The following is a 25,322-nucleotide window of genomic DNA, read 5'->3' as shown; positions in this document are numbered from 1 at the left end:
CGGGGTAATTTTTAAGGAACCTCTGCACCACCAAATTCAGCACATGCGCCAGGCAAGGGATGTGTGTCAAACCGGCTAGGCCCAGAGCTGCTATGAGATTTCGCCCATTATCGCACACCACCAGGCTGGGCTTGAGGCTCGCTGGCAGCAACCACTCATTTGTCTGCTGTTCCATGCTCCTCCACAACTCCTGCACGGTGTGTGGTTTTTCCCCCAAACAGGCAAGTTTTAAAACTGGCTGCTGTCGTTTACCCCTGGCTGTGCTGAAGTTGGTGGTGAAGGTGTTACGCTGACCGGATGAGGAGGCGGTAGAGGATGAGGAAGCTGAGTAGGAGGAGTTAGGAACAGGATGTAAACTGAAGCGCCCTGCAATCCTCGGTGGTGGAAGGAGATGCGCCAAACAAATTTAAAAGGTGTATCTCACATGTACCGATACAGGCTATGCCGCAATTTAATTTTTTTTACACCAAAACGGTGTAGATTGAATAGCGGAATAGAAAATATGATATAAAAAGGTGTATCTCAGATGTACAAACACAGACTATGCCGCAATTTAATTTTTTTTACCCCAAAAGGATGTATATTGAATAGTGGAATAGAAACATTTTTATAAAATGGTGTATCTCACACGTACAAACACAGACTAGGCCCCGATTACAATTTTTTGTACCCTAAAGGCAGGATAAGGATGAGGAGTAGTAGGAGTTCGGAACAGGAGGCAAACTGAAGCACCCTGCAATCATCGGCGGTGGAAGATGCACCCCAAAAGATTGGAAGGTGTATCTCACACGTACCGATACAGACTATGCCGCAATTTAATTATTTTTACCCCAAGAGTGTAGATTGAATAGCGGAATAGAAAATATGATATCAAAAGGTGTATCTATCTCACACGTACAGACCCAGACTAGGCCCCGATTACTATTTTTTGTACCCCAAAGGCAGGATGAGGAGTAGGAGGAGTTCGGAACAGGAGGCAAACTGAAGCACCCTGCAATCCTCGGCGGTGGAAGATGCGCCCCAAAAGATTGGAAGGTGTATCTCACACGTACCGATACAGACTATGCCGCAATTTCATTCTTTTTACCCCAAGGGTGTAGATTGAATAGCGGAATAGAAAATATGATATCAAAAAGTGTATCTATCTCACACGTACAGACCCAGACTAGGCCCTGATTACTATTTTTTGTACCCCAAATGCAGGATGAGGAGTAGGAGGAGTTCGGAACAGGAGGCAAACTGAAGCACCCTGCAATCCTCGGCAGTGGAAGATGCGCCCCAAAAGATTGGAAGGTGTATCTCACACGTACCGATACAGACTATGTCGCAATTTAATTCTTTTTACCCCAAGGGTGTAGATTGAATAGCGGAATAGAAAATATGATATCAAAAGGTGTATCTATCTCACACGTACAGACCCAGACTAGGCCCCGATTACTATTTTTTGTACCCCAAAGGCAGGATGAGGAGTAGGAGGAGTTCGGAACAGGCAGGAGGCAAACTGAAACACCCTGCAATCCTCGGCGGTGTAAGATGAGCCCCAAAAGATTGGAAGGTGTATCTCACACGTACCGATACAGACTATGCCGCAATTTAATTCTTTTTACCCCAAAGCGTGTATATTGAATAGCGGAATAGAAAACATTTTAAAAAACGGTGTATCTCACACGTACAAACACAGACTAGGCCCCCGATTATAATTTTTTGTACCCTAAAGGCAGGATGAGGATGAGGAGTAGGAGGAGTTCGGAACAGGAGGCAAACTGAAGCACCCTGCAATCCTCGGTGGTGGAAGATGCGCCCCAAAAGATTGGAAGGTGTATCTCACACGTACCGATACAGACTATGCCACAATCTAATTCTTTTTACCCCAAAGGGTGTAGATTGAATAGCGGAATAGAAAAATTTTTATAAAAGGGTGTATCTCACACGTACAGACCCAGACTAGGCCCCGATTATTATTTTTTGTACCCTAAAGGCAGGATGAGGAGTAGGAGGAGTTCGGAACAGGAGGCAAACTGAAGCACCCTGCAATCCTCGGCGGTGGAAGATGCGCCCCAAAAGATTGGAAGGTGTATCTCACACGTACCGATACAGACTATGCCGCAATTTAATTCTTTTTACCCCAAGGGTGTAGATTGAATAGCGGAATAGAAAATATGATATCAAAAGGTGTATCTATCTCACACGTACAGACCCAGACTAGGCCCCGATTACTATTTTTTGTACCCCAAAGGCAGGATGATGAGTAGGAGGAGTTCGGAACAGGCAGGAGGAAAACTGAAACAGCCTGCAATCCTTGGCGGTGTAAGATGAGCCCCAAAATTGGAAAGGTGTATCTCACACGTACCGATACTGACTATGCCGCAATTTAATTATTTTTACCCCAAGGGTGTAGATTGAAGAGCGGAATAGAAAATATGATATCAAAAGGTGTATCTATCTCACACGTACAGACCCAGACTAGGCCCTGATTACTATTTTTTGTACCCCAAAGACAGGATGAGGAGTAGGAGGAGTTTGGAACAGGCAGGAGGCAAACTGAAACACCCTGCAATCATCGGCAGTGTAAGATGAGCCCCAAAAATTTTAAAGGTGTATCTCACACGTACCGATACTGACTATGCCACAATTTAATTCTTTTTACCCCAAGGGTGTAGATTGAATAGCGGAATAGAAAATATGATATCAAAAGGTGTATCTATCTCACACGTACAGACCCAGACTAGGCCTCGATTATTATTTTTTGTACCCCAAAGGCAGGATGAGGAGTAGGAGGAGTTCGGAACAGGAGGCAAACTGAAGCACCCTGCAATCCTCGGCGGTGGAAGATGCGCCCCAAAAGATTGGAAGGTGTATCTCACACGTACCGATACAGACTATGCCACAATCTAATTCTTTTTACCCCAAAGCGTGTAGATTGAATAGCGGAATAGAAAACATTTTATAAAACGGTGTATCTCACACGTACAAACACAGACTAGGCCCCCGATTATAATTTTTTGTACCCTAAAGGCAGGATGAGGATGAGGAGTAGGAGGAGTTCGGAACAGGAGGCAAACTGAAGCACCCTGCAATCCTCGGTGGTGGAAGATGCGCCCCAAAAGATTGGAAGGTGTATCTCACACGTACCGATACAGACTATGCCACAATCTAATTCTTTTTACCCCAAAGGGTGTAGACTGAATAGCGGAATAGAAAAATTTTTATAAAAGGGTGTATCTCACACGTACAGACCCAGACTAGGCCCCGATTACTATTTTTTGTACCCCAAATGCAGGATGAGGAGTAGGAGGAGTTCGGAACAGGAGGCAAACTGAAGCACCCTGCAATCCTCGGCGGTGGAAGATGCGCCCCAAAAGATTGGAAGGTGTATCTCACACGTACCGATACAGACTATGCCGCAATTTAATTATTTTTACCCCAAGGGTGTAGATTGAATAGCGGAATAGAAAATATGATATCAAAAGGTGTATCTATCTCACACGTACAGACCCAGACTAGGCCCCGATTACTATTTTTTGTACCCCAAAGGCAGGATGAGGAGTAGGAGGAGTTCGGAACAGGCAGGAGGCAAACTGAAACACCCTGCAATCCTCGGCGGTGTAAGATGAGCCCCAAAAGATTGGAAGGTGTATCTCACACGTACCGATACAGACAATGCCGCAATTTAATTCTTTTTACCCCAAAGCGTGTAGATTGAATAGCGGAATAGAAAACATTTTATAAAACGGTGTATCTCACACGTACAAACACAGACTAGGCCCCCGATTATAATTTTTTGTACCCTAAAGGCAGGATGAGGATGAGGAGTAGGAGGAGTTCGGAACAGGAGGCAAACTGAAGCACCCTGCAATCCTCGGTGGTGGAAGATGCGCCCCAAAAGATTGGAAGGTGTATCTCACACGTACCGATACAGACTATGCCACAATCTAATTCTTTTTATTCCAAAGGGTGTAGATTGAATAGCGGAATAGAAAAAATTTTATAAAAGGGTGTATCTCACACGTACAGACCCAGACTAGGCCCCGATTATTATTTTTTGTACCCCAAAGGCAGGATGAGGAGTAGGAGGAGTTCGGAACAGGAGGCAAACTGAAGCACCTTGCAATCCTCGGCGGTGGAAGATGCGCCCCAAAAGATTGGAAGGTGTATCTCACACGTACCGATACAGACTATGCCGCAATTTAATTCTTTTTACCCCAAGGGTGTAGATTGAATAGCGGAATAGAAAATATGATATCAAAAGGTGTATCTATCTCACACGTACAGACCCAGACTAGGCCCGATTACTATTTTTTGTACCCCAAAGGCAGGATGATGAGTAGGAGGAGTTCGGAACAGGCAGGAGGAAAACTGAAACAGCCTGCAATCCTTGGCGGTGTAAGATGAGCCCCAAAATTGGAAAGGTGTATCTCACACGTACCGATACTGACTATGCCGCAATTTAATTATTTTTACCCCAAGGGTGTAGATTGAAGAGCGGAATAGAAAATATGATATCAAAAGGTGTATCTATCTCACACGTACAGACCCAGACTAGGCCCCGATTACTATTTTTTGTACCCCAAAGACAGGATGAGGAGTAGGAGGAGTTCGGAACAGGCAGGAGGCAAACTGAAACACCCTGCAATCATCGGCAGTGTAAGATGAGCCCCAAAAATTTGAAAGGTGTATCTCACACGTACCGATACTGACTATGCCACAATTTAATTCTTTTTACCCCAAGGGTGTAGATTGAATAGCGGAATAGAAAATATGATATCAAAAGGTGTATCTATCTCACACGTACAGACCCAGACTAGGCCTCGATTATTATTTTTTGTACCCCAAAGGCAGGATGATGAGTAGGAGGAGTTCGGAACAGGCAGGAGGAAAACTGAAACAGCCTGAAATCCTTGGCGGTGTAAGATGAGCCCCAAAATTGGAAAGGTGTATCTCACACGTACCGATACTGACTATGCCGCAATTTAATTATTTTTACCCAAAGGGTGTAGATTGAATAGCGGAATAGAAAATATGATATCAAAAGGTGTATCTATCTCACACGTACAGACCCAGACTAGGCCCCGATTACTATTTTTTGTACCCCAAAGGCAGGATGAGGAGTAGGAGGAGTTCGGAACAGGCAGGAGGCAAACTGAAGCACACTGCAATCCTCGGCGGTGGAAGATGCGCCCCAAAAATTTGGAAGGTGTATCTCACACGTACCGAAACAGACTATGCCGCAATTTAATTATTTTTACCCCAAAGGGTGTAGATTGAATAGCGGAATAGAAAATATGATATCAAAAGGTGTATCTATCTCACACGTACAGACCCAGACTAGGCCCCGATTACTATTTTTGTACCCCAAAGGCAGGATGAGGAGTAGGAGGAGTTCGGAACAGGAGGCAAACTGAAGCACCCTGCAATCCTCGGCGGTGGAAGATGCGCCCCAAAAGATTGGAAGGTGTATCTCACACGTACCGATACAGACTATGCCGCAATTTAATTATTTTTACCCCAAGGGTGTAGATTGAATAGCGGAATAGAAAATATGATATCAAAAGGTGTATCTATCTCACACGTACAGACCCAGACTAGGCCCCGATTACTATTTTTTGTACCCCAAAGGCAGGATGATGAGTAGGAGGAGTTCGGAACAGGCAGGAGGAAAACTGAAACAGCCTGCAATCCTTGGCGGTGTAAGATGAGCCCCAAAATTGGAAAGGTGTATCTCACACGTACCGATACTGACTATGCCGCAATTTAATTCTTTTTACCCCAAGGGTGTAGATTGAATAGCGGAATAGAAAATATGATATCAAAAGGTGTATCTATCTCACACGTACAGACCCAAACTAGGCCCCGATTATTATTTGTTGTACCCCAAAGGCAGGATGAGGAGTAGGAGGAGTTCGGAAAAGGAGGCTAACTGAAGCACCCTGCAATCCTCGGCGGTGGAAGATGCGCCCCAAAAGATTTGAAGGTGTATCTCACACGTACCGATACAGACTATGCCGCAATTTAATTATTTTTACCCCAAGGGTGTAGATTGAATAGCGGAATAGAAAATATGATATCAAAAGGTGTATCTATCTCACACGTACAGACCCAGTCTAGGCCCCGATTACTATTTTTTGTACCCCAAAGGCAGGATGAGGAGTAGGAGGAGTTCGGAACAGGCAGGAGGCAAACTGAAACACCCTGCAATCCTCGGCGATGTAAGATATGCCCCAAAAATTGGAAAGGTGTATCTCACACGTACCGATACTGACTATGCCACAATTTAATTCTTTTTACCCCAAAGGGTGTAGATTGAATAGCGGAATAGAAAATATGATATAAAATTGGTGATTTTTCAATAGCACATGTGAACACAGCAGTATCTTATGTCAGTCAGCTCTGCTGCAGGCTATGGAGGGAAGAAAAAAGAAAATTCCCCTTTAAGTTTGTAATTTTTAAATAGATTAGTACAGACTATGCCACAATTTAATTTTTTTTTAACCCAAAAGGGTGTATATTGAATAGTGGAATAGAAAAAAGTGTATAAAATTGAAAATCACTCAATAGCACATGTGAACACAGCAGTGTCTTATCACAGTCAGCACCGAAGCAAAAACGCTGCACACAACTGGCTGATAAAAACAGATTTTTTTCTCCCTCCTCCTCCTCCTCAGCGGGCTTAACTGAGGGCAAAATGATTGTGTTCACTGCACCAACCCCCACACAGCAAAATCGATGTAGAACACTGACCCTGCCTATTCTCCAGCCTCGCCCTAATATTCTCGATAAGATCGTTCGCTGGCACTGCACAACCAACCCCCCACACAGCAAAATCGATGTAGAACACTGACCCTGCCTATTCTCCAGCCTCGCCCTAAAATGCCCTAATAACTCGCCCTGCCTGCACTCCGACCTGTCCCTGCATTATTTTCGGACAAAATACAATTTTTCACTGTCTGTCCCTAATCAGCAGCCAGCACGTATGATGTGTGCTCTCTCCCTAATACTACAGCAGAATGATGTGGCGCGCTGGGCTCTCGAACTTATAAAAACATGGTCACATGCTTCAGATGGCCAATCACAGCTACTAATACATTAGTAGGCATGGCTGGGATGGCTTAAGGCACACCAGTTAAACGCTTGTTGATTGGCTGTTGAAAGCCCGCCATTAAAAGCGCGCCATTACATACAAAACAGGAAGTAAAATGACCGAATTTTAAACCCGAACATACAGTAAAGTTTTCGGGTCCGTGTTCGGGTAACAAAAATCCAATTATTCGGTACGAACACGAATAATACAGTCCGTGTTCGCTCAACACTATTCACATCCTCTATGTATAGTAGTCCATAGCGCTGGTCACTCTCTTATAACATATCGGATGTCCGCTGACACCCGAACCGATCCGTCAAATCTGAACGGATGGAAACCCTATTTTCCATCCATCCAGCGGATCGGATGGGATCGGATGAGAACGGACCAATGGTCCGTTCTCATCTGATTCCCCCATAGAGATGTATGGGGCTGTGACAGCTGTGTCTCCGCACACAGCGTGGAGGACAGCTGTCATTCCCCCGCTGAGAAAAGCGGAGTCCATTTGACGGACTTACTGTGTGAAAGGAGCCTTAAGCAGGTCAAACAAAGACTTTTCCTGTCAAACATTGCATTGTCCAGCTGCATGCTTTGAATGGACAACACAGAATTTGACTAGAACATATAGAAACATAGAAGTGTGATAGCAGAAAAAAGTGGTCAATTGAGTCTGACGTCTGTACATATTAAGTTCCTGCGGTCTCTCCTGCTATGTTTTTTCCCCCCAAACCTTTCACCATTTTTGTTACCCATCTCTGGACTTGTTCTATCTTATCAATATCTTTCTGTAAGTGAGGTCTCCAGAGCTGGACACAGTATTCTAAATGAGGTCTCACTAAAGATCTATATTGGGGAATCAGAACCTCCTTCCACCTGCTGATTACCCCTCTAGTGATGCATCCTAGAATTCTATTTGCTTTCCCCTCTGCCTGGTCACAATGTTTGCTAATTTTGTAATCATCTGAAATAAGTATCCCCGAATCTTTTTCCTCTGTAGTGCTTGCCAACACTATACTCCCAACATTGTACTCTATCAAGGGACTTATTTTCCTTAGCTGCATTATTTTACATTTAGAAACACTGAACTTCAGTTTCTGCTGCTTTGACCAATCTCCCAGCAATGCCAAACCATGTTCCACATTACACACGAGAACTTATAAACTGCTTTTGCAGTCCCATGGACTCTTATAGGAAATAAAGCGGGTTTGACACAAATCAGAAGCCATTGACCATTAACCTATTTACAACATTTTTTTGACGATAACTAAACTAACGAGAAGATAAAGAATAAACCTGTATATATGTTTTTTGTGCTTACTATTTGTGTCTCTACTGTGCGATGTGTATTTGCATGCCCCTAAAATGCCCCTATCACTTATATATACCAGATGTAAGAGACCTTTTAACCTTTGCAAAAACAGAATAGAGAATGAGCCACCAATAAATCAAAGCAAACCTGTCACACAAAAAGCAATGTAGACTGCCTCTGATGACATCTCCTTCTGAAAATGCTAATTGTTCAATTTCCTTGTTGATGCTTTGGTTTGAGTCCCTGATCTAGAATAAGTATAAGGATGAGGATGTTTTGCACTCAAAAGTATTAAAGCTAGACATGGTCAAGAAACTAGATTTTTAGGAGGCAAACAATGACAAATCATTTTCTACTCTCAAAACTGGTATGCTTTAGTAACATACAGTATGTAATAACAATATATATGTTAACCAAGGATGTGGTGGGGGGGTTTACTAAAACAGGTGTACTTAGAATCTGGTGCAGCTGTGCATAGTAACCAATCAGGTGTAGATTTTAGGAATCATGCACACTGGACATTATAAAAACTCCAGTAGCATTAGCTGTAGAAAGCTGTAGGTTTAGAATGAGTTTTGCAGCGTTGTTGCAGTAGCGCTTCTTAGCTTTTTTTTTTTTTTTTTAGCAAAACTGTACTCCTACAAACGTTAATGGTTCAAAAATGCTGATAAACACGAAATATCCACGTTTTTCAGCTGTTATTAGAGTTAGGCTCCATGCACACTAGCGTTTTTTTAAGCTCCTAGAAGCTATTTGAATATTTTTCTGCTCCTAGAAGCTAAATAGTGTTATCCTATGTGCCCATGCACACTACTTTTGGCTATTAGCATATTTTAAGCTTCAGCTTCTAGGAGCAGAAACAAAATAATTTTCCTAGAGTTTCTTGGAGCGTTTTTCCAACAGAAAAAAAGCCTGAATGCTTCTAAATGCTCCTAACTGTTTCTAAATGCTACTAAAATGCTACTAAAATGCTACTAACAGTTCTTTATCAGCTTTTTTTTGTACTTCAAAATTGCTAATAAAATGCTAATGCTCCTAAATGCTTCTAAAAGCTACTAAAATGTTACCAGAAGCTGGCACAAAAATGCTATTATCAGCATTTTTCATCCATCGTTTTTTCTAGCTTTTTTTGAGCTTATGAAAAATGCTAGTGTGCATGGAGCCTTAGAGCATTTTTCCAGCTGAAAAAAAATCCTCTTAAAACCCACTAGTTCTGTTTTTTTTTCAGCCAGAAAACGCCCCTGCCAAGCATAGGTTAACATGCTGGGGAGTTTATTGGCTGAAGAAAGAAACGTCTGAAGCCAAAAAACAGCAGCTGTAAAAATCTCCAGTGTACATGAGGCCTTATTGTCAAAGCTTAATTGCACAAGCTGAAGTTAGAACCATATTGGTTATTATGCACAGCTGCGCCAGATTCTGTGTGCACCAGTTTTAGCAAATCTTCCCCAAAGTTTTTGAAAGCATATAGCATAAGTAACTATCCTGTGTCTACACATCAATACCATGGGCTCCTGGACTCACCACACCACCTTAGGGACATTGACAATACACTACCACAAACAGAAAGCCATACAAAATGAAAAAATAAAAAATAAATAACATTAAAAAGCAACTCCATAGCTTTATAAAGTACCTAGTGACATCACACCTTATCTCACCATACGTTCAGTGACCATAAATTACTACCAAACTGTGATAACTTCAAGAAAAGGAAAATAAAAAAAACACAGAAAATCTCAATTGTATTATTAGAAAAATTAAAAGCAGAAGATGGGAATGTTGGGCAGCCACTGCCTAATCTCTACCATTCTAAGGTTGATTTACTAAAACTGGAAAGTGCAAAATATGGTGCAGCTGTGCATGGTAGCCAATTGGCTTGTTAGTATGATGCTTCCGACAACCGACTCCGACTTTTCGGCCGAAAAAAATCTGGTGTGCAGGCTATAAAATTTTTGTCCTCCGTCAAAACACGGCCGATTTTCGTGCAGTCAGTACAGATTTCAACAGGGAAAAATCTTATGAGCAAGACTGGGCATGCTCAGATAAGAAAGAACACAGAGAAAGCAAACCAACACATGACATCACTTCTGAAGTAGAATTTTGTCGGGCGGGAAAATTCGTGTGCAGTCTAGGCACATTCCAACCAACAAAACACCACTCTGGACAAAAGATGGATGACCGGTCGGCGGAAATTCGTTGCTTGTGTACGGGCCTTTAGTCTATCAGAGAGCAAGCCTTACACCGAGCTCAGATACCACTGACCAAGTTACATGTAATATACCTTTAATATTGAAGGTATATTATGGTGAACAAAATGGAATACTTTTAGGATCATCCAGGATATTCAATTATATGTGTCCAGTTCTTGGAAAGGTGTTAGGTCTCTTTTAAAACAACATACATTGCCAGAAATGGAAGAGTACTGAAAGGCTTTTATGAGCTGGAAGCCAATCGAATTGCAACTTGCTGAGTGTGCATTTATTTATTCACACAGACTAATGCAAACTTGTCAGGTTGTCAAAAATCTCGCTGTTTTACTTCCCCAACTGCTAATTACAACTTAGCTGTTTTGTAACAATCCCAGAGAACATTGTGCTAACTTCTCAGAACACAAGAACAGGGAACATGTATTGGAAGGATTAGTAATGATGTGCCATCTATCAGATGAACAAAACTCTGTCTCGATCATATATTTTACGAAATATAGTGTTTCCTTTTCTGTAACTGATGCCTACATTGCTTCCCTAACCCAATTACATCATTAAAAAAAATCAAGTCATACTTTATTTTTTATTAGCTTTCAAATATATATCTTAATTTAGAGCATATATGTTTCACTTTTTTTTTCATGTCTGAACGGACACAGGGAGCTTTGACATAGCATGGGTGCCCCCATAGCAAGCTGCTTGCTGTGGGGGCACTTAACAAGAGGGAGGGGCCAGGATCACAAAAGAGGGACCCGAAAAGAGGAGGATCTGGGCTGCTCTGTGCAAATCCACTGCAACAGAGCAGGTAAGTATAACATGTTTTTAATTTTTATAGGAAAAAAACAAGACTTTACAATCACTTTAACTGAGTTGAACAAAACAGAAAATGGTGAGGTCTTGTAACAATATTTTTTTAAAATACATGATGGAAAATGCCAAATGAATAACAAAAAAAAATGCTGAAAAAATGATAAGTGTGTGGGCAGCATAAAGCTTTAATCTTAAAGTGAATACACAATCTTCACCTGTGGACCTTGGATTCCTAAAATCAGCAGTATATGCCCCATAATGGACAACATACATTGTTCATGTGATAGCATACTGGTGGATAGGCTGAATTATGTGGTGTATAAAGATTTTATGTAAGGATGTTATTTATACGGTACTTACACAGATTATTGATCACAGCAGTAAGAGCTTTCTTTCAGAGACAATAGAGGTTTTAAGGAAATTATTTGATATGAAATATACATTTATGGTTGAGGGCACCAGGAGGATACTTGAAAAAACAGCTATATGGTATATTGTTGCCTTGCTACAAAGCTGCATTGGTTTATTTACATTTGTTTATGGGCCAGATATTTCTAGAAAATATTGTACATGGCAAGAGATTAGTTAATTTGCCCAATAGCATGTAGTACTAGCTAATATACAACCTAGGCACTAAAAAGTAATTGCAATATATGCTTAGTGCATTGGGGCAATGCCTAGGCAAAATAATTGATTCTAGGCCTTAACCACTTAAGCCACGGAAGATTTTACCCCCTTCCTGACCAGGGGGTATTTTGCGATTCGGCACTGCGTGATTTTAACGGACAATTGCGCTGTCATGCGTCGCTGTACCTAAACTAATTTGACGTCCTTTTTTTCCCACAAACAGAGCTTTCTTTTGGTGGTATTTGATCACCTGTGCGATTTTTTGATCATGCGCTATAAACAAAAAAAGAGCATCAATTTTGCAAAAATAACAATATTTTTCACATTTTTTTATATGAAATTCCTCCAAAAAATATGTAAAAATCAAAATTTTTTAACATTTTCGGCCAATTTGTTTTATGCTACATATGTTTGGTAAAAACAATTGCAAAAAGCGTATTTTGATTGGTTTGTGCAAAAGTTTTTCGTGTTTACTAACAAAGGTAAATATTTTTGTCATTTTTGTTGTTTTTTTTTAACGCGCAATGGCGGCGATCTGCGATTTTTTTTGCGGGACTGCGACATTGGGGCGGACAGATCGGACCCTTGACTGACATTTTTGACACTTTTGGGGTTACCAGTGACATTTCTACAGTAATCAGTGCTATACATATGCACTGTTACTGTAAAATGACACTGGTAGTGAAGGGGTTCAATTTTTTGAGAGGGAGGGGTGGTGTGTGTCCCTAGGGGCATGATTCTAACTGTGATTGGCTGTGGCTTCAGCTGTAGGAACAGTAATCAATGGTCCTACATAGTAGAACCGTATGATCACTATTCCTACACAGGGGAGAATGACAGGCGGCTTGTTTACATCAGCCGCCTGCCTTTCTCCTGTTGTCACGGACGATCGTGAGTGCCTGGCGTGTGACCGAGCGGGAGCGGCGCTTGCTTGCTCCCCAGAGCCTCACAGGCTAGTGACGTACCCATACGTCACTTTGCCTGTGAGGGGCTGACCGCCGCAGTATATATACTTGCGGCGGTCGGCAAGTGGTTAAAGTATATGTAAAGGCAAACCTTTTTTTTTTAGTTTTCCATAGAGTAGAGGAAATGTTAGACCCTCTGTCAAGTTGAACCCTTTCACTGCCAGAGCCATTTTTGAGAGCCATATAAATTGAAAAAAGAAATAGCATCCCATTAAAAAGAAACTCTATAACTTCAATACCTAGTGCCACCATTTTACTATTATTAATTAGTTTTCTCTTTTTGATTTCTGGGTTCCTTGTTCTGCAATCTGCACCATATCTTTCTCTGCCCTATGCTTGTGTTACAGTTCTAGCTGAATGATGTCTGCCCTCACCCCAGTTTGATTACAAACTACACTTGTGCCCATCTAACTTGTTCTGTACTTTGGTCTTCTGCCTGCAGATTAGCAACTGTAAAAACTGAACATCATATTATGGGCTAATTACACAGCTTACTACAGCTTATTACACATAATAACTACAAAATGTTGCTTATGTCATTGTGTGCAAGAGATTGTGGCTGTTAAAATGCAATGGCATATGATTAAAGCCGGGCTTCTGATAAAACTGTGGGTCAATGTTGAGCAGAATACCTCAATCATCACCTGGACAGGAAGTGAGAGCAAATCTCCCCAGTAGGTTATGACCCTTTCCAGCTGAAATTTTTTCTAATAGTTGTACAGCTGTACCTTTCTTTTGTTTTAGAATATTTTCCCTCACTCCCAGTTCTTGTCTGATACACTTCAAAGATATAGAACATCAGAAAAAAAAAAATGCACCAAATGGGCACACAGACAGAAATGAATCATTGGCAAAGATTCTATATTATCTCTTACGTTTTGTAAAGCTAAAAAAGTGATCATTAAAAAGGTTTTAAGCAAATTGCTTTTAAACCAAACACCCTTTAATTATATTTCAGTATGCACTCCAAGCAAAGTAAATAGATGACACACAATTTATGTAGTGCAGAATCTATGCCTCACTTGTTGGAATTCAAATGTAATTGTACAAAAAAAATCTATCTATCTATCTATCTATCTATCTATCTATCTATCTATCTATCTATCTATCTATCTATCTATCTATCTATCTATCTATCTATCTATCTATCTATCTATCTATCTATCTATCTATCTATCTATCTATCTATCTATCTATCTATCTATCTATCTATCTATCTATCTATCTATCTATCTATCTATCTATCTATCTATCTATCTATCTATCTATCTATCTATCTATCTATCTATCTATCTATCTATCTATCTATCTATCTATCTATCTATCTATCTATCTATCTATCTATCTATCTATCTATCTATCTATCTATCTATCTATCTATCTATCTATCTATCTATCTATCTATCTATCTATCTATCTATCTATCTATCTATCTATCTATCTATCTATCTATCTATCTATCTATCTATCTATCTATCTATCTATCTATCTATCTATCTATCTATCTATCTATCTATCTATCTATCTATCTATCTATCTATCTATCTATCTATCTATCTATCTATCTATCTATCTATCTATCTATCTATCTATCTATCTATCTATCTATCTATCTATCTATCTATCTATCTATCTATCTATCTATCTATCTATCTATCTATCTATCTATCTATCTATCTATCTATCTATCTATCTATCTATCTATCTATCTATCTATCTATCTATCTATCTATCTATCTATCTATCTATCTATCTATCTATCTATCTATCTATCTATCTATCTATCTATCTATCTATCTATCTATCTATCTATCTATCTATCTATCTATCTATCTATCTATCTATCTATCTATCTATCTATCTATCTATCTATCTATCTATCTATCTATCTATCTATCTATCTATCTATCTATCTATCTATCTATCTATCTATCTATCTATCTATCTATCTATCTATCTATCTATCTATCTATCTATCTATCTATCTATCTATCTATCTATCTATCTATATACATAGATATAGATATATAGATATAGATATATAGATATATACACACAAAATAAACAACTAAAAGGACAACTTCTGTTGTCTATTGATAAAGACGTGGGACAAAAACCATACATGGAAATAGGACAGCGATGATCATTGTGTGTCATGCGTTAATGCATGTTAGACAGGCTCATGCAAACACATAGTAAGATGTATATAAGAAAAGTAAAGCATGTGCCTTAAGTTTTTATATATTTTTGATATAACTGCATCACAGTAAAGGTTTGTTAGAAATAAAACACCCTTCAATACTAATTTGAAACATGTAAAACATTAAATGTAAATGGTCTATTTAAACACTCATGATTGCATAAGTAAATAATAAAAGATGCAAGTTAAATGGCACACATTACAACACATTGTACATTTGTGTAAATACATTGCGGTGAAAAGACCTTATAGAGACAAAAGGTAAAACATAAATTACTTATTAGTGACTGATTTATTTTTATTTTCTATCTGCTGATCAGACTTTGGCTCGCTAGTCACCACAGGCTGGAGGGGAGAAGGGGGGGGGGGGCAGCTCTAGTACTTTCTTTTGTGCCTCATCACAGATTAAAGATGCAGGAGATTCATTGGCCATGTAGAGGAGTTTCAGATTTCTGAACCTGCTTGCTGAAAATATCCATTTAGAAATGTCTAGAAAAGATCTGACTTTAGTGTCCAGGAGCCAATTTTAATGTGATGCCTTAACCACCTCAAAAGGATAGTTTTTTTGCATTTCTGTTTGGTGATGCTACCACATTATTTGGCTCTGCATATTACAGTACAACTCTATTAAATAAATAATATTGTTTTTTTTTTTTTTTAATAGAGTAGTGTTCTTTAACCAATATAATGATCTTGTCTAGCTATATATACAGCACAGGCTTGGTATTAAGTCTACATGGGTGGTTTAGTTATAAAATATATTAGTACATAAATGATAAATATATTCAGTAGCATGCTTACCTGTAGAACAGTCTGCTCCGGTCCACTGTGGCTCACAGCTGCAGATACCACTGTCCATCAGGAATGTCCCATGACCCGAACACTGCTCCTGGCACAAGGCCAAGGCATTCTCACAGTTTACACCTCCCCAGCCTGCAGAGCAGTGGCACTCTCCTTGTACACACACACCATGGTCAGAACACGTTGGGTCCAGACAATTCTCTATACCATGCAAAAAGACAACATTTGTTTAAGTATTGGAAATATTACTAAATGCTTTTAAATTTACCTTTTAAAAATAAAATCTATCTTTTTAACTAATGCAATATAGTTAGGCATTGCAATAGGATAACCTTTAGAGAATTATTTTTTACCTACATTTATTTTTATATTATATTTATTATTATAACATTGTGCTCAAGATTGCCATGTCTTTATAAATTAAACACTGATATAAGAACATTTCAGAGATATACAAGCATTCTATAGACAGCTATAATATAAAGTAAAATATAAACATTTATTTATCTGATACATTGGATACTACAAGAAGTGTCCAAAGCGTAAAATAGGTCATAAAAACCTGAAAACCCTAAAAAAGTTTACTGCCTTTACTATACTAACATTCCTAAAAAGGTGGGGAAAGGACTTTTTAAAAAAAATTAATGATATATATATATATATATATATATATATATATATATATATATATATATATATATATTTTTTTTTTTATATTTATATAAAAAATGTATAAATATATCCTACTGTGCAGAATAAAAGTATCCCTTTCAGGCTCATTTCACTTGCTCTGATGTATGTGTCATTTGTGATTTTTCTTTTTTTAGATCTTATTGGATCTCATTGCTATGATCACTCTAACTTGGTGAATTGAGCTTGCCAGTATTGTCCTGACTAATGTCTAAGGGTAATCACAGTAAGCAGGAATTTTATTTTAGCTTTCTCAGAAAACAAAAGATTTTAGAGTGCAAAAATAGCTGAATGCCACTGCATCTATTTTTCTTTCAATTTAAAATGTTTTGCTGTTCATAGTCAAAGACACCTCCAACCTTGATGGAAATGTCATCCTCTATACAAAATACAGCTTTTTTAATTGAAAGAAATCAGGAGTACAGTGGAGTTTGACTTTTTATGCACTTTACACACACTTTTATGCACTGGTAACAAAAAGCAGCAGGTCTCATTGGAGGGATATCCTTTTGGGAGAACAAACACTTGTACATACATCTGTAGGATAAGTGGAGAGTCCAGATTTAATGCTGCATTTGTACTTTTTGCACTACCTGCACATATAGAGGAAATCATAAATACAATTCTAGAACAAACCTTCTTCACATATTTCTCCTTTGTATCCTTGGGCACAAATACAGACCCCCATGATGCATGTTCCATGGCCACCAGAGCAGGTGGGGTCAATACACTGCTCCTCTGGGACATCACACTCTGCGCCTTTCCAACCAGTCCTGCACAAGCAGTGTCCTTTCTCATATTCACCATTGCCACTGCATAAAACAGGGCACGAATCTGCAAAGATCAATAAAGAAGCACAAGGCTCAAAAAGCAATTTTATGGATTTTCTCAGGCATCTTTTCATTTAACCACTTAAGCCCCGGAGGATTTGGCTGCTAAAGGACCAGGGGTTTTTTTGCGATTTTTTACTGCGTGACTTTAACGGACAATTGCGCGGTCGTGCGACGCTGTACCTAAACGAATTTGACGTCCTTTTTTTCCCACAAACAGAGCTTTCTTTTGGTGGTATTTGATCACCTGTGCGATTTTTTGATCACGCGCTATAAACAAAAAAAGAGCGTAAATTTTGCAAAAATAACAATATTTTTCACATTTTTTTATATGAAATTCCCCAAAAAAAAAAGTAAAAATCAAAATTTTTTAACATTTTTCGGCCAATTTGTTTTATGCTACCTATGTTTGGTAAAAAAAATCGCAAAAAGCGTATTTTGATTGGTTTGCGCAAAAGTTATCGCGTTTACTAAGAAAGAGAAAGATTTTTGTCATTTTTGGTGTTTTTTTTTTTAACGCATAATGGCGGCGATCTGTGATTTTTTTTCGGTACTGCGACATTGCGGCGGACAGATCGGACCCTTGACTGACATTTTTGACACTTTTGGGGTTACCAGTGACATTACTGCAGTAATCAGTGCTATACATATGCACTGTTACTGCAAAAATGACACTGGCAGGGAAGGGGTTAACTTTATTGGACAGGGAGGGGTTAAGTGTGTCCTAGGGGCGTGCTTTCTACTGTGTAGGGACATGGCTATTGGTGTAAAAGCAAAGATCAACCGTTCTACATAGTAGAACGGTCAGATCTTCACTTTTACACAGGGAGAACTGACAGGCAGCTTGTTTACACAAGCTGCTCTGTCTTTCTCCCTTCACAGGAGCGATCGTAGTGTGGCCGGCGGACATCGAGTCCGCCGGTCACACGCACTGACTTGCCTGTGAACGAGCCGCAGCGGGCGCGCGCCTCGGCGGGCGCGCGCCCGCCCGCGATAGGCTCGCAAGTCAGTGACAGGCGAGTGACGTACCCATACATCACTCTGCCTGGCCGGGGCTGACCGCCGCAGTATATAGTCGTGCGGCGGTCGGCAACCGGTTAAGGAGGTTTCAATTGCAGCCAGGTATACAATTAAAAGCTAAGCCAGCCATTTACAGCATAGTAAATGACACTATTTCTTTGTAACATTCAGAATTAAAGGACGTGTAAAGTGTTGGGGCTTATTGAAAAAAGGCCAGGCTTTACTGGCACGTTGGTCTTAGATTTCCACAGTGTTTGGGGGGGGGGGGGGTTATAGCTGTCATAATTGGTAAAATAATGCAAACCTTTGCAATAAATAACTTACCCATTTTTAAAGTAGCATAGATAGTTACAGCTAGGTGAAGATGTATTTTAAATGTCAAAGCCTTACATAAGTTCTTCATACTGAGCATTTTATTAGCATATTTGTTTCATATATTTAACTATCAAAACATGTATTTAAAGTGTATCTAAAGCAAGTAGAGAAGGGTTAGCATTCCTATCAGATTTTTATTTCTTTGGCTCTTCTAGGGAGGTTCACCTTCTCCATGTTTACCTTGTAACTATTGTCATCAGGATGGAAATTAAAGGAAAATCCAAAATGTTGAATTGTGCTTGGAACTTGTAAAGGGAAGGTGGGGACATTTACTGGATTGACAACTGTCTTAGGTCCCTTTCACATGGGCTGTCTGATCAGGTCCGCCTGTCAGATTTTTTAAGGCAGACCTGATCGGACCATCAATTCACCCCTATGGAGGAGTGGATGTCAGCGGACACATGCTCACTCACACCCACTGCTATCCGATCCGATCCTGTCCGCCAAATCCAGACAGATGGTGGTCCTATTTTGCATCCATCTGGTGGATCTAATGGAATCAGATTAAAATGGACAGGTGGTCCATTTTAATCTTATCTCCCCGTAGAGGAGACTGGTCCTCTGACAGGTCTGTCTCTGTACAGTGAGCGGTGACGTACCTGTCATCTGCCTGCTCAACAGCGATCAGCGGAGCGATCCCCGCTGAGCAAGCATAGTCTGTCAAACAAATGTGCCCCATGTGAAAAGGGTCTAAGAGGGGAATCCTTTCTCTTTAGGTACACTTACTCTAACTACCATTTGGATTTAGTTGCACTTTGCTACTTGAATCAGGGTTTTTTTTTTTTTGGATCAGGGTTTTTTGACACAAAAGCTAAGCTCTAACAACTTCCACCCTTGTGTCATTTGGGAGTGTTTTAATTAGCCACAGATGATTTCTTATTAACAAGTTTATTAGAATGGAGGATGGCAATTAAGTAGACTGAAGCCACATACCTAATAAACTCTTTGCAGTACCAGTATCTTTACAGGTCAATAAAACTGTCTGTTTGACAATTGGAATTCAGAACACAGTAACATAGGAAAACCATTGTGGAGAGGGCACAGAAGATGATTTCCTAGTTATTAGAGCTAACGGCAGACATCATTTAGTGTCTGCTTTAAGGCAATATTTATTTCAAATATTTTAAGTGGAACACAGGTACACTTTAAAGCAACCTTATAATCTCATTGGAAAAGCCATCATCTTTCAGAATGGACACAGCTTCATCAGATATTATCATACGAGATCAGCAAAAGTGCATGCCCAAATATATTACCTAAATTTTTAATTTGGGTCATCTAGATATTGGAAATACGCGCTGTAAATAAACTTGAATTTGTGCCCCCACACAAGGTTTTGGCAGTTGCTAGCGAACTAAGATAACACTTCACAATTAAAGCAATTAGTAAGCTGTAAATTCTGTACACATTTTATGAGCAATTAACCTAACTGATTTTCTTCTTACTACACTGGCTGTTCTCTTGTAACCTCTGATATAGTAGTTATCTACACATTAACAGCGAAAAAAATATTTTCATTTGTACCACAGAACTCTAGTCTCAGTTTAATGGCTTCTATATATTAGTAAATAAATCATCACCTATTGATGCTTGGATGAGTTGAATTAACCTGTGCTGTCACTATCTACAGTGAAAATGACTTCATTCCTCTTAAATACAGTGCCAAATGAATTGTGGTAGACCACAGAGTTATTATGCTTACAGGGAGAAAGAGCTCATGGAAGATGCTAAGTGATCTGAGGAAGTCAATAGTAAAGTACATTTTAAAATCTAAACTACAATGTTCTTTGTAAATGTCTATCTCATGAGTTCCTTTAGTGAGACTTTCAGAATCTTAAAAGTGAAATATGGCACACCTATTACTGTATAAATGAAACTGATCCCTAAAAGTCAACCCATGCTTCTTTTGGTTGTTGTGTTTTAAAACAAAAGGCAACTGATACTCTAAATAAAGATTTTATCCATACTGCATTTGTTACTGTTATCGCATAATACTTCTGCATATGCAACATTCAAAGTGTATCCAAACCAAAAAACAAAAATGTAATATATTGCAGCTTACCAATCCTTTAAATGTGGTTTCTGAATTTGTTTTCCTTTATTTTCACTTGGCCATTCTACCAGTACCACACTTCCTGCCCTAGGGGGACTCCACTAGTAAATCAATTCACCAGTGAACAGTAGCATTGTTGACCTTTGTAGGATGTAGTGTTTGATACACTAGCAAATTTATTGACTTTACTAAAAAGTTAATGCCTAACTCAAGCTAACAATTTTTAAGCAAGACCAACCACCAACAACTTTGTTATCTGGGCTTTAAAATTTGAGTCAAGGAAAAATAAACAACATAAAAAGCCCAAAACATATTTAGTACATTTTTACAATATGTGAATGTTTTAATTCATTTTGGTGGCATTAAGGGTAATGTATAGTCTTTTAAATTATTATATATTTATAGGTAAAAGGTTATTTCTCTGAATAAGCAAGTGGACTGTCACAGTGAGCATATTATATGGCACATTATAGAAATTTTTCTTTCATAGCATTACTTAGTACACAAAGAATACACTAAGGCCCCTTTCACACATAGGAGTCCATCGGCGGACTCCGTTTTTCTAAGCGGGGGGATCGATACACTGCTGAGCAGGCAGATGGCAGCTGTGTCTCCGCGCTGTGTTCAGAGACACAGCTGTCAGGTCCCCGCTGTTCTCTATGGGGGAATCAGATGGGAACGGACCATCTGTCCGTTCTCACCCGATCCCATCTGATCCGATTTGCTGGACGGATGGAAAATAGGGTTTCCATCCATCCAGATTTGATGGATCGGATAGGATGTCAGCGGACATGTCTCCGCTGACATCCGATGCTCCATAGAGATGCATGAGGCATCCATTCAGATCTGCCTGAAAATGGACAAGCGGATCTGAACGGTCCACCTGTGTGAAAGGGGCCTAAAGGTTCACTTTAAGATAATCTTAACATGTAGCTAAAATACATTTGACATGATTATAGGCTCCCTTAAACACACAATTTGCCCTGGATGTTCATAGTAATGTGAATGTTCACTAAGCTTGGTAAGTAATTTTTTTGTAACTTTTTTTTTGGGAAATTAAGCAATAAAAAAAATGTTTTTTTTTTTTTTCACAATTTTTTACATACTTTCACCAGTGTAGTACAGCTGCATAATATAACTGGTGTTGTAGTGATCAGTAACACTGACTGGTATGTAAAAAAAAAAAAAAATGTGTATATATATATATATATATATATATATATATTTTAATTGCATATCTTTTTCTTTGTTATTACATTTTAGTTTCTTTTTTACATGTTTTCCTAATACAGTGACCAGAGCAATACAGTGTTATCATAGCAACACTGTACTACTCTGGGGAGCTGATCCGGATTTTTTTTAATTTTTACACACTGATTGCTTATAACGGTGAATTTTACTATTTTAAACTATTTATTCAGTATTTACTATTGCAATAAGCTGTGACTGCACACAGCTAATCACATGGTGCAGATGGGTTGTAATTGGCCCTGTCTGACCATGTGATCACTGTGACCAAGCACAGAGATCAACACAATAGTATACAATGAATGGCATGAATCAAAGCCATTTATTGTGTACAGTTGTTATGTGATCTGCTGTGATTGGTCACAGCGATCACATGGTACCACCAGTGGGACGGTACACTGATCTGTCATCCGCTCTATCCACTAGTGACAGATTGCACCGGAGCGTGGCCCGATCCTGGGAGGATGTAATTTTATAATAGGCCAGGCAGGATGCAGTGGAATTAATAAAACAGGATCTATCCTTTTATTCCACTTGATAATTAGGGTAACACAGTTCCAAAAAGCAAGCATAAAAGTGAGTGCAAGGATAGTGTATTAATTTTAAAAAGTCATGCAGTAAAATAAAATACAATCACAGGAAAATGATTAATGAGGTTCAGATGATTCCTCCCACTATTAAAAACGGCTGGGGTTGGGCTGTGCCCTGTTTCAGATCCTGAGAATGGCTTTTTACAGACCTGCTCACTATTTGGTTGCAGAGCAGTGTCCTGAAGCCATGAGGAGTATGACCAATCTTCCCACTTACAGGTTACTGGGAATGGCAGCTGTCAAGGTAACACATTTCAGGGCAGTTCCCCTTTCTCAAGGTGTGTTTACTCCATATTTAGATATACTTTTTAAGTACCATTCATAGACTACAGGAGGTGGTGTGAAGCCTGCCAAATTCCACTGCATGCTCTCTGCTTAACGCTGTAGAGAAAACCAGGATGACCACATAACTTTGACCGGTCATGTGACTAAGCTCTCCTCCTCCTCCTGGCTTTTTTCCCCATATTCATTTAAATGCCACTCTGGTTGCTAAAGACTGCCAAAACAATCAGTGCATAATTCACATTAGTAATGTGGTTTGCTGGGCTTTACAAACAAAAGCAGTAATATGACTGTGGCAAGGTCATGCTGCTGCTTTATAAATGGAGTTCTCGTAGGGAACATTCTGTACTCTTTCAGTAAATTGGCTTTTTGTATTGTATAATGCCTAAAAATATAGATAAATATGTATAAGTGTAAGCCTACCATTTTCCAATCCAAGTTCGCAATGTATCAAACAGAGAGAAATGTAAGTAATATAAGGATTAGTGATCTATACCTCTAGAGCAGTCTGGTCCCAAAAATCCTGGGAAGCAGTGACAATGCCCAGATATGCATTCTCCATTTCCATTACAGTTAGTTGAGCAATCATCCATCATTTCTGTGAGTGAATAAAATAGAATAAACTACACTGAGGTAAAGTTTGGATTCAGCTGTAAATGTAATACATTATGAGTAACTCAATTGCAGGGGAAATTGCTGCAAATTTCTCTCTGCAGTAAAAATAATCATACAGGCTTTTATTCTGATATACCAAGAACTCAAATAAGTATTTGAGTCCATACTTTTTTTCCCTCAGATGAATAAAATTGTCATAGAATCAGTAGCATTACAGAAATGCAATTCAGGGTAAAATATGTAAGAGCTAGCAAATAAATTACTGGATAATGCTCTGTACATAGGATAAATATGCATTTGCCGTCATCTGTTTCAGTTTGTAGCAAGTTGAAAAAGATCACTTTTACGTAGGAGTCTTGAAAAGTTTAATGTAGTCAATACATCACAGGTTCAATAATTACAATTGTTTACTGGACTCGGTCAGGTTTACAATCCTGAAAAACAGCACTGGCTTTGATGAATATGGAATACAGAGCAAGGACACATCATTAGATATACTGGCAGATATGACTAATTCTTTGTGTATCAGGTTGCACATTTATCTGAAATGATCCATAAGTAAAGCAATTGTCTAAATCATCCTCTGGATATCATAATTATTGATGCCATGCACAAATGATCACTCAGAAGGAAGAGCTCTTGAATTGTTTGCATAGTTAACAAAATGAATGAGGAACATATAGCTATAAATGGCAATGTCTCATTTATGAAACCTGGAGCGTAGGAAAGAGAGAAAAGAGAGTTGCTTATAACCTTTGATACAATTTAAGCTAGAACATGCTTAAAATGAAAGTGAGCTTGTGAAAAATATATGTTGGCTTTTATTGTTGACTTCCTTATGTCAGTGCTAATTACGTGGCTTGACTTTCCTAGTTACTGGTCTCTGAACAAGCATGCAGTAGCTGCAGTGAGAATTCCTAATCTGTATTTTTTTGGGGGGGCTCGGAAAATCTTGAAGACACTGGACCAGCATGAGAGTCAGTAAGCTAGTATTTTCATGCAAATAGCAGTAACGGACTTTACAATCTTCATAGTAAACATTTCCTTTAAATAGTTGTAAGTTCCACTGACTCTTCAACACTTATCCATTCTGGAGCATTGCATTTATTTACGTGTTAGGTTACATGTTATGTTTTGCATTTTGTTAAGTCAGCAGGGCTGGAAGGTTATCTGCCATAGTTGGATTAATGGTAATACTGGTCGGCAGATTGAGGTAAGTGTTAAAGCGGAGTTCCACCCTAAAATTAAACTTACCACCATCTTCATGCCCGGGGTCACCTGAAAAACAAATGGATAATCGGAATTTTTTTTTTTACTTGCCTGGTTTAGAAGAAAATATACTTACCTTTCTTCCTCCCCTCAGCGGACATGGCGAGTCGTCACTTCCTGGCTTGCAATGATTCCTGGGAGCTGAACGTCATCACTCCCAGGACTCAATGCGCCTGCACCGGCCCCGATGTCAGTTCCAGTGCAGGCGCCGTCATACCTTGCTAAACAGCTTCTGGGCATGCCCAGAAGCTGTGCAGGGATGACGCTGCGGGACCGGAAGTGACGGCGGGGCCGGTGCAGTGCATCGTGGGACCGAAGAAGACGGAAGAGGACACAGAAGAGGATCGCGCTGG

General features: G+C 39.3%; 1 protein-coding gene across 4 annotated transcripts in view; it reads right to left on the bottom strand.

The window, feature by feature from the left end:
* The window catches only part of TENM1 (teneurin transmembrane protein 1), a 1,047,296-nt gene that overhangs the window by 391,999 nt on the left and 629,975 nt on the right, over positions 1–25,322 (bottom strand). For all 4 annotated transcript variants that reach the window (XM_082262885.1, XM_082262886.1, XM_082262887.1 and 1 more), the window contains 3 exons: positions 23,582–23,683; positions 17,324–17,521; positions 15,998–16,198 (listed from right to left, as the gene is read on the bottom strand). In XM_082262885.1, the coding sequence (XP_082119011.1) occupies positions 15,998–16,198; positions 17,324–17,521; positions 23,582–23,683 (501 nt within the window). The remainder of the gene's footprint in view (positions 1–15,997; positions 16,199–17,323; positions 17,522–23,581; positions 23,684–25,322) is intronic.

This window comes from Pelophylax lessonae (assembly GCF_965119305.1).
Source record: "Pelophylax lessonae genome assembly, chromosome: 7".
Classification (NCBI taxonomy): Eukaryota; Metazoa; Chordata; class Amphibia; order Anura; family Ranidae; genus Pelophylax; species Pelophylax lessonae.
The sequence above is the reverse complement of the archived record's forward strand: the minus strand, read 5'-3'. Positions and strand labels throughout refer to the sequence as shown.